At 48.3% G+C, this 15237-nt stretch overlaps 1 protein-coding gene across 2 annotated transcripts in view; it reads left to right on the top strand.

Annotated features, from left to right (window-relative positions):
* spag16 (sperm associated antigen 16) overlaps positions 1 to 15237 on the top strand; it is a 1374442-nt gene that overhangs the window by 42950 nt on the left and 1316255 nt on the right. For both annotated transcript variants that reach the window (XM_072483243.1, XM_072483236.1), the window contains exon 3: positions 2036 to 2134. In XM_072483243.1, coding sequence (XP_072339344.1) covers positions 2036 to 2134 — 99 coding nt within the window. The remainder of the gene's footprint in view (positions 1 to 2035; positions 2135 to 15237) is intronic.

Raw genomic sequence — 15237 nt, 5'->3', positions numbered from 1 at the left:
CTATGATTCTGTGATGATTCTATAGCGTTCCTACATATATTTATCATACTTTATAGTTATTCGAGTGGATTTTTAGAATTGCACAAAAACCTTGAATATAATTCCATATAGTGGTTAGTGTAGGTGATTTATTTTACCATCATATCTACATTTAAAATGTGTACCCTGAGACTTTGAATGAATTGCCAGATAACACTAATTGGTTACGCAATGACTTTGATTCTCCGTTCCTTCATGCTGTCGCGATTCTCTGTTCCCGCTGCAGTGAATGGAGACGTGGCTGAGTGCCAAATCTTCTGTCCAGCTGACAGTGGTAGCAAGTTGGACTCGCAGCTGAGATTCCCACCCAACGTTCCACCAAGAATTGCTTCATGACCCTAAATATAATGAGGGGTTATAAACAAAGAACAAAGAACAAAGAAATGTACAGCACAGGAACAGGCCCTTCGGCCCTCCAAGCCCGTGCCGACCATACTGCCCGACTAAACTACAATCTTCTACACTTCCTGGGTCCGTATCCTTCTATTCCCATCCTATTCATATATTTGTCAAGATGCCCCTTAAATGTCCCTATCGTCCCTGCTTCCACTACCTCCTCCGGTAGTGAGTTCCAGGCACCCACTACCCTCTGCGTAAAAAACTTGCCTCGTACATCTACTCTAAACTTTGCCCCTCTCACCTTAAACCTATGCCCCCTAGTAATTGACCCCTCTACCCTGGGGAAAAGCCCCTGACTATCCACTCTGTCTATGCCCCTCATAATTTTGTATACCTCTATCAGGTCGCCCCTCAACCTCCTTCGTTCCAGTGAGAACAAACCGAGTTTATTCAATCGCTCCTCATAGCTTATGCCCTCCATACCAGGCAACATTCTGGTAAATCTCTTCTGCACCCTCTCTAAAGCCTCCACATCCTTCTGGTAGTGTGGCGACCAGAATTGAACACTATACTCCAAGTGTGGCCTAACTAAGGTTCTATACAGCTGCAACATGACTTGCCAATTCTTATACTCAATGCCCCGGCCAATGAAGGCAAGCATGCCGTATGCCTTCTTGACTACCTTCTCCACCTGTGTTGCCCCTTTCAATGACCTGTGGACCTGTACTCCTAGATCTCTTTGACTTTCAATACTCTTGAGGGTTCTACCATTCACTGTATATTCCCTACCTGCATTAGCCCTTCCAAAATGCATTACCTCACATTTGTCCGGATTAAACTCCATCTGCCATCTCTCCGCCCAAGTCTCCAGACAATCTAAATCCTGCTGTATCCTCAGACAGTCCTCATCGCTATCCGCAATTCCACCAACCTTTGTGTCGTCTGCAAACTTACTAATCAGACCAGTTACATTTTCCTCCAAATCATTTATATATACTACAAAGAGCAAAGGTCCCAGCACTGATCCCTGTGGAACACCACTGGTCACAGCCCTCCAATGAGAAAAGCATCCCTCCATTGCTACCCTCTGCCTTCTATGGCCTAGCCAGTTCTGTATCCACCTTGCCAGTTCACCCCTGATCCCGTGTGACTTCACCTTTTGTACTAGTCTACCATGAGGGACCTTGTCAAAGGCCTTACTGAAGTCCATATAGACAACATCTACTGCCCTACCTGCATCAATCATCTTAGTGACCTCCTCGAAAAACTCTATCAAGTTAGTGAGACACGACCTCCCCTTCACAAAACCGTGCTGCCTCTCACTAATACGTCCATTTGCTTCCAAATGGGAGTAGATCCTGTCTCGAAGAATTCTCTCCAGTAATTTCCCTACCACTGAAGTAAGGCTCACCGGCCTGTAGTTCCCGGGATTATCCTTGCTACCCTTCTTAAACAGAGGAACAACATTGGCTATTCTCCAGTCCTCCGGGACATCCCCTGAAGACAGCGAGGATCCAAAGTTATCTCTCCATATTCTAGTTATCTCCTATGTCTGAGCTATCAGCAGCATAGAATCATTTTTTGTGGAATTAGCCCTCCCATTATGCCATGAATTTCACAATTTGATGATGTGTTTCTGCTTTTTTGGTTTGTTCAGATTCCAGCTGATGATGACATCAGTATTCTAGAAGGAGATGAAAGTTTGGAGAATATCGTCAAAACAATAGAGCAACAGAACGAAGATTTAAAAGCTACAGTAAGAAGCTTTTATTAATTTCAGTGTGAATTTGAGTACATAGTTTAGCAAATTTGAATTGTTCAACTATGAAATGGGCAAACCACTAAGTATTTTGATAACTCCAGCAGTGACATTGAATTTGAGGTTTGGAAAGCTTTTGCACAGTTTTGTGTTGGTGAATATTAATTGAGGCAATCATGCTTCAGCAATGAACATAGTTACTTTCTGATAAGTTAATGGTCAACTTCTATGTTATCATTAAGTGCAATGAAAAAAGAGAGAGCCGGCATTGGCATAGTGCAATACATAACTCCAGAAATTCCGAGAGTATTTTACTGTCAAATGAAGAATTTTTCAAATGGGAAGAGATATTTGCTGAGTCCTAACTCCTCGCCTCCCAGCTATCCCGCCACAAACCAGCATCCACTGAAGATGCTGAATCTTCGGTTGAGCACCTAGATTATCTAGCATACACATATTATGAGATTCCGAACGACTTGACCGATTTTCACATGCAACGCAAATGGCTGGTAGCATTACAAGGCCTCAAAGCCAACCTAGACGTACACGTCTGTTAACCCGACAAAGGGACTGGAACAGTCATCCTCAACAACTGTGACTATATCAACAAAATGCACACCATTCTTAATGACGGATTAACATTCATATCCATTGGATCCATTGTGATGAAGCACAACTGGACAACTCTGTTCGATAGTGAGTTGCAAACTTGTGTAAGAGTAATAAGCTGCAAGGTGGTGTGTAGGTATATATATATGATAGGGATATTTCTCACAGATCACTGCATCCTCATCTGTATGAGCTTCCTAAGACACAAAAAAGTGCTGCATCTTACCAAAACTGGTTTTGTACGACATGAATTGGCCAAACGGTTGGGCTTATTGCTACATCCAGTTCTGAGCAAGTTTTCCACATACACCATGAGAAATTCCTTCACCTTTGCAAAGACCATGGAGGATTTGCATACCTATATCAATGGCATGTCGATGTAACATTACTCACATATTCACCAATGTACTGCTAAAGGAAGTGAGAGCCATTGCGTCACTATATCATGGTAATCTAGATGCCAACGTCTGAATTTGTATTCACTAAACCTATGAATTCAACAATTCGTGCAGTTGAGTTGAGTTTCAACGACGCAAAGTGTGTTCAATATCACGAAGCACACTGATGTTATCTGCGAGTGTATCCCACTGGTTCGTGGGGGTGTATGGTTTTGTTTTGTTTCAGTGTGAGGAGACAAGTGAAACCCCAGTGAGAATAAATAGCCCAGTCGACGTGTAGCAATTATGAAAGTAAATAAAAGAGAAATACACACAAACAGGACTACTCTACTCTCACAAAACTAAGAAATATGAATTGTTAAGCACACAGTTTATATAGAACCAACCCCTTGTTACAAAATATATCTACAATTCCTGAACTCTGTGGGACTTGTCCAGTTCCCCAAATAATATCCAAATTGAATAATTTGACAAAGAGTCATCGGACTCGAAACGTTAGCTCTTTCCTCTCCCTACAGATGCTGCCAGATCTGCTGAGATTTTCCAGCATTTTCACTTACATTCCAGCATCCGCAATAATTTGCTTTTATCCAAATTGAATAATCAGCTACCACGCAATACAGGAATAATACGCAATTCTGGGAACCATCATTTTCATGGTCCAGCAAAGATATTTTAAAACTGCTGTTACAAAGATTTTCTGCACTACCATGACTCTAAGACTTAGACGTTTGTTTGCTGTAAGCTTGGCCTTCAGGCTTGGTGACTGGAAACTGGCCTGTCCGCTTTCTGAGACTGCTCGATGGTAACTGTCTCTTGGCCCAGGCACCGACCGCCATCTTGCTGCACACCCACACCCGCCCCTGGTTCTACACGTGGCACCGGCCGTACATGCACCCCACCACCCCGCCACAGCGCACTCTCTCCCGGCCCAAAGCACACCGCCCAACTGGCAACCACCTACCGGGGGGCCACCCAAGGCAGCCCCCCGCGATGCTGGCCGCTGTGGTGATGGCCGCAGCCCTGCGAGATACCTTGCGGCCGCGTGAGCGGGGGCCGCTCAGAGAGGAGGGGGAGCTGCAGCAGAGGACCGGGCTGGCAAGGACCAGGCTGCAGAGGTGGCGGCCGCACAGGCTGGAGGGCTGGCCTCTCAACAGGGTGAGGGGGAGGTGCCATGGAGGCGCTGCATGAGGCCCCGCGTGTACCGACGCCGCATGTCGTTTGAGGACCTGCCCGACCGGGCATGCAGACGGAGACTGCGGATGAGCAGAGGGACTGTGTGACGCACCTGCCAGATGATGGCACACCTGGCACCGTAGGGGTATGGGGGAGAACACCCGTTTACGATGACCATCAAGGTGACAGTCGCCCTCAACCTTTAGGCAACGGGGTCCTTGCAGGCGCCGAGTGGGGACTGTCCGGGATCTCAAAGGCCTCAGGACACAGGTGCATCCGCACCATCACGAACGCCCTATAAACCCAGGCAGACCAGTACATCCAGTTCCATGTGGACCGAGCCCAGGATGCCCGGGCGGCGAGGTTCGATGCCATCGCCAGGATGCCCGGGTCCAGGGGGTGATCGACGGAATGCATGTCTCTCGATAGGCATTGGCGGATAACAGGCTGCCCTACACCTACCAAAAGGAGTTTCACTCCTTGAACATACAGCTTACCTGCGCATCATGCACATCTGCACCCAATACCCAGGCAGTGTACATGACACATTCATCCTGGCACACTCTGTGATCCCCGACATGTTGGAGGGAGCACCCCACCCCCGGCTGCGGGTTAGCTGCTGGGTGACAGGGGTTACCATTTGTGGTCGGGGCTGATAACGCCTATCCGGAGGCCACAGATCGACGCGGAGACCCGATACAACGACGCCCTCACAGTGACCAGGAGTGTAGTCGAGCAGTGCTTCGGCATCCTCAAGATACGCTTCAAGTGCCTGGACCACTCTGGAGGGACCCTCCAGTACGAGGCTGGGAGGGTTGCCCGCATCGTGGTGGCCTGCTGCATCCTCCACAATATAGCACAGTAGAGGAGCAATGTACTGGAAGAGGAGGATGGGGATAAATGGAAGGCCTCGTCTGACGAGGAGGATGCGGGGGAGGGGACGAACAGCAGAACATGGGGCCTAGGCAGGCATGGGAGGCCGCACGACGCATCACCAGGGCCAGCGCGCACGGTACACTCTGATCGTGACACGGATCACCGACTAGGAGGGGGGGGGTTGCTGGCCATGGGCATGGACACCACATCCTAGACCCATACCCCCTCACCTCCCACACTACAAAACTGCCCGCATGCTGGCCCCCTCCCATGATACATACCTGCGGCGCGGCGAGCTGGAGGCCCTGGGTTTGCGGTAACAGCTGGTCTGATTCATGTTGACTGAGACCGTGTGCGTGTGTGGGGAATGGGTCGTTTAAGCGCGGCTGCGGCGTATGAGCCTCATTTGCGCCAATCACGGACCCGGCGAATCCAGCGTTGTTTTGCATGGAACCAGCTGCGTGCCATTTGGCGATGGTGCTAGCCCATTTAGAGTTGCTGAATCGATGCAGCTGTTGCGCGTTTTTCGTATCGTAAAACACCACTGTTCCAACTCCGGATTAGTACTTAGTCTCGAAATTGGGCAATCCAGCCCAGAATCTTTGACAGTATAGCATTCCCACAGTGTTGATATTGATGGGTTACTTTAAGATTATTTGCACAAGTCTCTGGAGCCGGGCTTGAACCCATAATCTTGTGAATCTGAGGTTGAGAGTGGGGAGGATCATCAAACAAATGCTAATGTCCCTCTCGAAGCGAGCTCCACAAGCAGTCAAGCAAAACTCCTGCAAAATCAACTTCAATGGACTGGACACTGTCCGGAAGGGTGAAAGGCAGCTGCAAAATCTGTTTTCAACTTTTGCCCACTTGAGATTGGCCAATGTTCCAGGAAGGACAACAAAAATGCTTCAAAAACACTGAAGTTCTCTTGAAGCATGACATTATTCATGATTTGGGGAAGATTTGCAGCAAGTCATTCAAAATGGCGTCAGCTTGTACATCAAGCTGCTTCACGCTTTGAGTCACATCTTAATGATGAGCAGGTGTTGGCAAATAGAAAAAAAGGAAGTAAATTCTGCACTATAGGTCCCTAGCCTGTTCAAACCCTTGAAGACCCAGGCAGAAACTTGCAAGCCCGAGTAAATGTCATTCTTGAATCGAGGGACAACCAATGACAATGCTACCACCGAGGCAAGGCTGACACTTCAGCCTCTTAGGAGTTATTTTTGCTTTGTTTTATTAGTGAATTACTTATTTTATGTATGTTCTTTAGACATTGTGCCAAATAAGGCCCTCACTGATTCAGTTATAATTTTTAGTTTTCACAAAACCTGAGCTGCTAACGTGAAATGTGCACCCCTGTTAACATGATTTTCAATCATTTCAATGAGTTTGCAGATCATTAACTCTGCAATGCTTTATTGTGTCAGCTATATTTGACTTGGAATACTGACTGGCCCTTTGAACTCACACAGAAGGTGTAATTTAACGACAGCGTTGCGCTCAGCGCAGGTCTGTGCGCGCCGGTTAAATCGTGGGAGACGCCCAAATCTGCATCTGGGCCGATCGGCTTGCCATCTAACCGAATCCGCTCCAATTGGCGGGTTCCGGATCAGGTCTAGAGGTGGAGAGACACCAATTGTTACCAATTAAGGTGGCAGCACGGTAGCATTGTGGATAGCACAATTGCTTCACAGCTCCAGGGTCTCAGGTTCGGTTCCGGCTTGGGTCACTGTCTGTGCGGAGTCTGCACATCCTCCCCGTGTGTGCGTGGGTTTCTTCCGGGTGCTCCGGTTTCCTCCCACAGTCCAAAGATGTGCAGGTTAGGTGGATTGGCCATGATAAATTGCCCTTAGTGTCCAAAATTGCCCTTAGTGTTGGGTGGGGTTGCTGGGTTATGGGGATAGGGTGGAGGTGTTGACCTTGGGTAGGGTGCTCTTTCCAAGAGCCGGTGCGGACTTGATGGGCCGAATGGCCTCCTTCTGCACTGTAAATTCTATGATAAGGTGTAATTAATGAGATGGATGAATTAATTGTCATTAATGAGATGGATGTGGTGATATGCATCACTGTAAATGCACAAGGGGTTAATGTAAATACACTACAACTAAGTAAACACTAGAGGAAGCACCGGAGATGTCATGATATGCAAACATGCAGCTAATGAACACTTGGAATAGGACACAACCAATGAGCAGTCAAGATACCCAGAGGTAGCATTACCACAAGGGGACATTACACAACTCATATGAAAGGTCAGAGCTCTGTCTCTTTCCACAGACAGACACTTAGAGAGTAGGACAGGGGCAGATCAGAAGCATCATACCCACCACGTGGCTTAGAGCAAACTGGTTAGTTAGACTGAGTTACTATAGTAAGATTAGCAGGAGAGTCGAATTCATAGAGAGCTGTGCTAATGGTTCAATAAATCACATTGAACTTACTTCAAAGTCTGGAGTATCTTTTGGCCAAAGCTGCATCGAGTTGCAGCCTGTGTTATCCCAGAGTACATAACACAACAATGGATTCTCGATCTAACCGCCTCCCCACTAAGAGGTCATGCGGGCGCCTTTTAGCACACTTGTTTAAAAGTGGGAACCTAGTGTGATGGCTGCTGAGGGATCAGAGGCCTTGATTTCGGCCATGCAGCATAGGGACACTGGAGCTACTGCCCCACCCCCGCTCCTGGGCTGGGCCGGGCGAGGGGCTCGGTGCCTATGAGTCCCACAGGCCATCCCCCAAATCTCAGGTGGCATTGGCCTTCCTGTGGCAGAATATCCGACCCCCTCAGGGGAACAGGGTGTCCAGTCTCGCCTCCACAGCGTCCAGCAGCCCAGCCAGCTCGGCTGAAACTTGGAGCAGGTTTAAGTGGTGGCATGGCTTTGTGCTGACTGGAGTGTGTTTGGAGTGAGTGTTTATGAGCAGCTCTCCCTTGTTCGCGGGGAGTTGCCGGGCACAGTCCAGGCGAATCAAATGGCAGTACAGCCATTTCACCGTGGAGCTCGTGGGGATAATTTCCAGCACTAAGTGCGGTTAAATACCGACCGCGGTCTTTACAGCTCGGCCATTGGGAAGCACCCAGGAATCTGCGCCCCATATGACACTTAGAACTTCTATTAAATCGCACCCAGAATTTCATCTAATGCCACTTCAGTTTCAGTTAACTTAGGAAGTGGTTAACTTTTTTTAAAATGCTGTCACGCAAATCCCAACATAGTGCATTGTTTCTGTGACATAAATTATTATAGTTCACTAAATAATCATATGGAGTAGGATTTGAAGTTTCAATCCTTATTCATTTGCAAAAACATAGCTAGTGATCTGGTGCTTCACTTGGTGCATGGCTTCTTCCTGACCTTGTTCTCAGTCAGGTTTTAATAAACCATGGGCGAAATTCTCCCCCAACGGCGCGATGTCCGCCGACTGGCGCCCAAATCGGCGCCAATCAGACGGGCATCGCGCCGCCCCAAAGGTGCAGAATGCTCCGCAGCTTTGGCGGCCTAGCCCCAACATTGAGGGGCTAGGCCGGCGCCGGAGGGATTTCCGCCCCACCAGCTGGCGGAAATGGCGTTTGTTGCCCCGCCAGCTGGCGCGGAAATGCGGTGCATGCGCGGGAGCGTCAGCGGCAGCTGAAAGTTTCCCGCGCATGCGCAGTGGGGAGAGTCTCTTCCGCCTCCGCCATGGTGGAGGCCGTGGCGGAGGCGGAAGGGAAAGAGTGCCCCCAGGGCACAGGCCCGCCCGTGGATCGGTGGGCCCCGATCGCGGGCCAGGCCACCGTGGGGGCACCCCCCGGGGTCAGATCGCCCCGCGCCCCCCCCCAGGACCCCGGAGCCCGCCCATGCCGCCTGGTCCCGCCGGTAAATACCAGGTTTAATTTACGCCGGCGGGACAGGCAATTTCTGGGCGGGACTTCGGCCCATCCGGGCCGGAGAATTGAGCGGGGGGGTCCCGCCAACCGGCACGGCCCGATTCCCGCCCCCGCCCAATCTCCGGTACCGGAGACTTCGGCGGGGGCGGGGGCGGGATTCACGGCGGCCAACGGCCATTCTCCGACCCGGCAGGGGGTCGGAGAATGACGCCCCATATTTCCCAGGTTTACAAAGAATGATTCTTGTACATTTACAAAGTGCTCCTATTTAGATTCGACTGTGGCATGCAACATTATTAGCAAATTGCAACTGACTGATGCTGTGGCTTCTGACTGAGGCATCAGTCACTTCCTGACGATATTATTGAGCTGTAGTCCTACAGTGTTTGAAGAAGATGAATGAACAAGAATAGTAGATTTTGTTGGGTGCTTGTTATTCATCAATTCATGAGCACCTTACACCCACCCAGACTGTGAGCCATGCTGGGATAGTTTTTTTATTGGTTTGAGTTAGTAAATTTCAATTCAGCTTTAGAGTCTTGGAAGTTTACACATGAAAACAGGCCCTTTGTCCCAACTTGTCCATGCCGCCCAGCTTCTACCACTACGCTAGTCCCAATTGCCTGCATTTGGCCCATTTCCCTCTATACCCAGCTTTCCCATACAACTGCGTCTGGCAGCTCTTTCCAAACACTCACCACCCTCTGTCGAAAAATTGCCCCTCTGGACCCTTTTGTATCTCTCCCCTTAAACCTTTGCCCTCTAGTTTTAGTCTCTCCTACCTTTGGGAAAAGACATTGACTATCTACCTTATCTCTGCCCCTCATTATTTTATAGACCTCTATATGTTCACCCCTTAAGTCTTCTATGCTCCAGGGGGAAAAGTCCCAGTCTATCCAACCTCTCCTTCTAACTCAAACCATCAAGTCCTGGTAGCATCCGAGTAAATCTTTTCTGCATTCTTTCTAGTTTAATAATATCATTTCTACAATAGGCTCATTAATATTGCCAGGAAGTGGCTGATGCCTTAGTCAGAAGCTTTAGGTTAAAACCTGATTTACAAGCATGCAAATCATTCTGACAATTATCGTGGCAAGGGACAATGGTTAATTAGGCCAAGAAACAGCTTAACAAAGACAGATTCACTTTGTGGAATAAGTATATGTCAAAAATGAAGAACACAACAGAAGGTGGGTGTTTGGGTATGGGAGGTAAGTTGGGAAAGAGGGATAGACTGCTTGCCGTTCTTTCCAGCTTTGCTTCTTGTACCAATCAATGACTCTTAATTATTATATCCTTCACTACTGGAGGACTCAGTTTGAAGCAGAAGTGTGAAAGTAGACAAAGCATATCTCATGGATTAGAATAAAAGCTTAGTCAGGTGACCAATCCTAGACTAAAGTTTTAAATGAAAGACACAAGTTTTAAATCAAAGATTTAACGGAAACGTTTCTGAGGTTTTGCTGAGAGATCCCCACTGCTATCTAACAATACTTAGTCACGTTTTTGGGCCCTGGGGAGTTTCTCACAGGTTTAGCCCCTTAGAATTTTTTTCATCACTGGGGAGCTGAACTCAGAGATCAGGTTGCCATTTTGAAACGGTGCCCCGATCTCTAAATGAGCTTGTGGGTCCCCCACATGCCCTACCCATGGGCGATGTCATCCCCCACACACATGGGCATTACCCCACATGCCCCCTAAATGAGAACATCCTGCTGTGAATTCCCTGCCTCCCCCCCCCCCCCCCCACACACACACACCCTCTTACAGCCCCTTACCCCCACCACCACCCAGAGGCCCCTTCTTACCTGCACTGTACCCCCCACCTTTCATACCCCACCATCTTTCATACCCCTCTCCACCCTCCTTTCATAAGCATGCCCCCCTCCTTGGGTTCTGCCCCTTGGCAGTGGCACTCGGACACCCTTGCACTGCCACCCTGGCCATAGAGGCACGTTCTCCCCGTGACTGCGTGGGTTTGCTCCGTGTGCTCCGGTTTCCTCCCACAAGTCCCGAAAGACGTGCTGTTGGGTAATTTGGACATTCTGAATTCTCCCTCTGTGTACCCGAACAGGCACCGGAATTTGTATCGACTCGGGGCTTTTCACAGTAACTTCATTGCAATGTTAATGTAAGCCTACTTGTGACAATAAAGATTATTATTATTAGCGGAAGTGCACTGGGGGTTCATCAGACTGAATTTTGGTATGGCAGGATTGTAGTATGTGAAGAGATTGGGTCGACTAGGCCTGCATTCACTGGAATTTGGAAGAATGCTGTGGGATCCGTTTAAAATGTATAAAATTCTGACAGGGCTGGACAGACTGGATTTGGGGGAGATACTTCATCTGGCTGGGGTGTCTAGAAAAGGGGTCCCAGTCTCAGGATACATGGTAGGCCATTTAGGACTGAGATGAGGAGAATCTTTTTCACCCAGAGGGTGATGAACCTGTGGAATTCTCGACCACAGAAGGCTGTGGAGGCCATATAATTGAATATATTTAAGAAGGAGATACATTTTTAGACTCAAAAGCTGTAAAGGGGTATGGGGAGAATGTTTGGAGCATGGTGTTGAGATAGAGGATCAGTCATGAGAATGTTGAATGGCAGTGCAGGTTTGAACGGCCGATTGGCTTATTCCTGCTCCTATTTTCATGTTTCTATGTCTGTGTTTCTAATTCATAGTGTAGATTTATTTGTTCTTAAGGGCAGCACGGTAGCATTGTGGATAGCACAATTGCTTCACAGCTCCAGGGTCCCAGGTTCGATTCCGGCTTGGGTCACTGTCTGTGCGGAGTCTGCACGTCCTCCCCGTGTCTGCGTGGGTTTCCTCCAGGTGCTCCGGTTTCCTCCCACAGTCCAAAGATGTGCAGGGTAGGTGGATTGGCCATGATAAATTGCCCTTAGTGTCCAAAATTGCCCTAGGTGTTGGGTGGAGGTGTTGAGTTTGGGTGGGGTGCTCTTTCCAAGAGCCGGTGCAGACTCAGGGGGCCGAATGGCCTCCTTCTGCACTGTAAATTCAATGATAATCTATGATTAATCTAGGACAAAGGTTCGGCACAACATCGTGGGCCGAAGGGCCTGTTCTGTGCTGTATTTTCTATGTTCTATGTTCATAAGCAAAACTTCAAGAGTGGTAATCTCTGGTGTACTACCTGAACCACATGCAAATTAGCATAGGAAGAACAGATTATAAAATTAAACATGTGGTCAGCCTTCGGCCGGAGAATCCACGTTGGCGCCAAAATCGGGGGCGGCGCTGCTTTTGCAATGCTCTGCCACCTCCAAAACGGCGTACTCCTAGAGTACGCTGCACGCTGTATGGTTGGCCTCAGGACGTCACCTGAGGGCCCCCCACCAATGCTCCTCCCCCGACGGGCCGAGTTCCAGAAGGCATGGGGCTCTCATGCTATTTTTTGTCGGAACTTGGCGTGGTGGCTGCGGACTGAATCCAGCGCCGCCACAGTCGGGGGAGCGCCGACTCGCGGACAGGTGGGGCTTTGACAGGGGCTGGGGGCACTGGTGGGGGGTGGTCCGATGGTTGCGAGCCTGGCCAGAGGGGGGGCATTATTTGGCAGGCCGGGTCCGCGCGCGGCCGGCACCGTGTCGGACCCGGCAATTCTCTGGCCGTATCGGCAACTAGAGCCAGGTGCTCTGCACTGCATGCCTGCTAGCCCCCCACCAGGCGGGGGATTGGTGGCTGTTTTGCGCCGTTTTTTTGGGTCGTAAAAGGCCATCATTCCCATGCCGGCATCAGCACTTAGTCTCAGATTTGGAGAATCCAGCCCCATATGAAAATAGGAGCAGGAATTGCCCATTCTCCATATGTGACAAAACACAATGACGTGAGTGTATCTGCACGAGTGAAGGGTGTGCTGCAATGAGATGCATAGTGTCTTGAGATGGTCATGGATCCTCTGGGCTTACCAGTGTGCTAGGAAGCCTTATCCCTTCCTCATCTGCTGCAGAGACGTAATTTAAATGAAACAGCTACTCCTTCAATCAACCTCTGAATCCTTCCTTTAATCAGATGCATCCAATGGCATTAAAAGCCCACACAGGTGCCACAGTTCACACATAGTTGAAGTAATGATGGATGCTGTCATGTGAGAGTACCTTTAAGAAATGGGTGTTTATAAATGGGTGTGTATATAAATATCTGTAGTGAGAGTAACTTTGAGAAATGGGTGTTTATTACTGCAGTGACGTCAGAGATTGGGTGGAGCTGGGCTGTCTGTCAGCTTTTTACTTTCGTTTTAGGCTGTTTGCTGCAGGGTGTGTTTTAGTTTTGTTTTCAGAGCTGGATACGTGCAGTCACAGCTAGAAGAGGTATTAGTCTCTCTAATCTAAAGACTGTAAATCGATCCTTTTGTGATTTAAAACTAACAACTGCTCTCAGTAGTGACTTGAACCTGATGTGGTTCTGTTAAAAGTGTTTTTTTTCCAAGTCTTATGTATGTTAAAAGGACAGCTGAAGGATTACTTAGTGTTGTAATCTTTGGGGGTTATATGTGAATTGATGGTTGCTAAGATGTTCACTGCATGTTTTAAAAAGGTTAACTTGAGTTCATAGAATAAACATTGTTTTGCTTTAAAAAATACTTTTCCATTTCTGCTGTACCACACCTGTAGAGTGGGCCATGTGCTCCCCATACCACAATCTATTAAAAGTTGTGGGTCAAGTGAACTCCATGATACACTTTGGGGTTCTCTAAACTCTGGCCTATAACAATGCAATCATCACTTTCCCAGTCTCCATTGCTTCCATACATGCCTAAGCAACAGACTGCCCTGTTATGACCCATCCTGTCTCCATCAGCTGTCTCCACCATTGGCTTCAACACGGCAATGAATAGAGCTCCACCTCCTCTGTCTTGACAGTCTTTAACATTGTGAGCACGCTTCTCCAGAAAACGCAGACATACGGGGTATCACTGCTGTCTCATGGCCCATCGCTCTTGGTCACTTGAGCCACTGTAAATGTGTAGTGCCACGCTGCTGGGATGGTAATGTGACATGGTCATTCAGTTTTCTAAATGCAGTGTTCGGCCAGCATTGACTATACTGGCCAGACACTGCCGAATAGATTGCCTCAACATTGCTGGATGTTGATGCCTGATGTTATTGCATGCATGTCTACAGCAAAGAACAGTACAACTCAGGAACAGGCCCTTCGGCCCTCCAAGCCTGAACCGGTCATGATACCACTCTTGGCCAAAACCCTCAGCATCTCCTAGTGCCGTATCCCTCTATACCCATCCTATCCATGTGTTTGTCGAGATGCCCTTTGAACACTGTTAATGTATCTGCTTCCACAACTTCCCCTGGCAACATGTTCCAGACACTCACCACCCTCTGTGTAAAAAGACCTGTCTCGCACATCTCCTTTAAACTTTGCCCCACAGATCTTAAACCTATGCCCCCTATTAACTGACCCCACCACCCTGGGAAAGAGTACCTGCCCATCCACTCTATCCATGCCCCTCATAATCCTGTAGACCTCTATCAGATCATTCCTCAACTTCCATCTTTCTAATGAAAACAGTCCTGAGTCTATTCAACCTTTCCGCATAGCTAATGCCCTCCAGACCAGGCAACACTGAGGTAAAACTCCTCTGCACCCTCTCCAAAGCCTCCACATCCTTCTGGTAGTGTGGCGACCAGAATTGTGCGCAATATTCCAAGTACGGCCTTACCAAGGTTCTATACAACTGTAGCATAGCTTGGCAGTTTTTATTCTCAAATGTCCGGACCAATGAAGGCATGCATTCCGTATGCTTTCTTGACTACCTTGTCCACTTGTGTTGCCACTTTCAAAGATCTGCGGACCTGTACACCCAGATCGCTCCGACTTTCTATATTCCTAAGAGTTTTGCCATTTACTGTATATTTACCCTCTATGTTAGACCTGCCAATAGGCATTACCTCACATTTGTCCTGATTAAACACCATTTGCCATTTCACTGCCCAAGTCTCCAACCTATCTATGTCCTGTTGTATCCTCTGACAATCCTCAACACTATCTGCCATGCCACGAACCTTGGTTCTTAAGTTCATAAGATATAGTAGCAGAATTAGGCCATTCGACCCATTGTGTCTGCTCCGCCATTCTATCATAGCTGATATGTTCCTCATGTGCTACCCACAATGTTACAGATGAAGAGTTGGATTGG

This window comes from Scyliorhinus torazame, chromosome 2, assembly GCF_047496885.1.
Source record: "Scyliorhinus torazame isolate Kashiwa2021f chromosome 2, sScyTor2.1, whole genome shotgun sequence".
NCBI lineage: Eukaryota > Metazoa > Chordata > Chondrichthyes > Carcharhiniformes > Scyliorhinidae > Scyliorhinus > Scyliorhinus torazame.
Note: the sequence above shows the minus strand (reverse complement) of the source record. Positions and strands in the feature narration are given on the sequence as shown.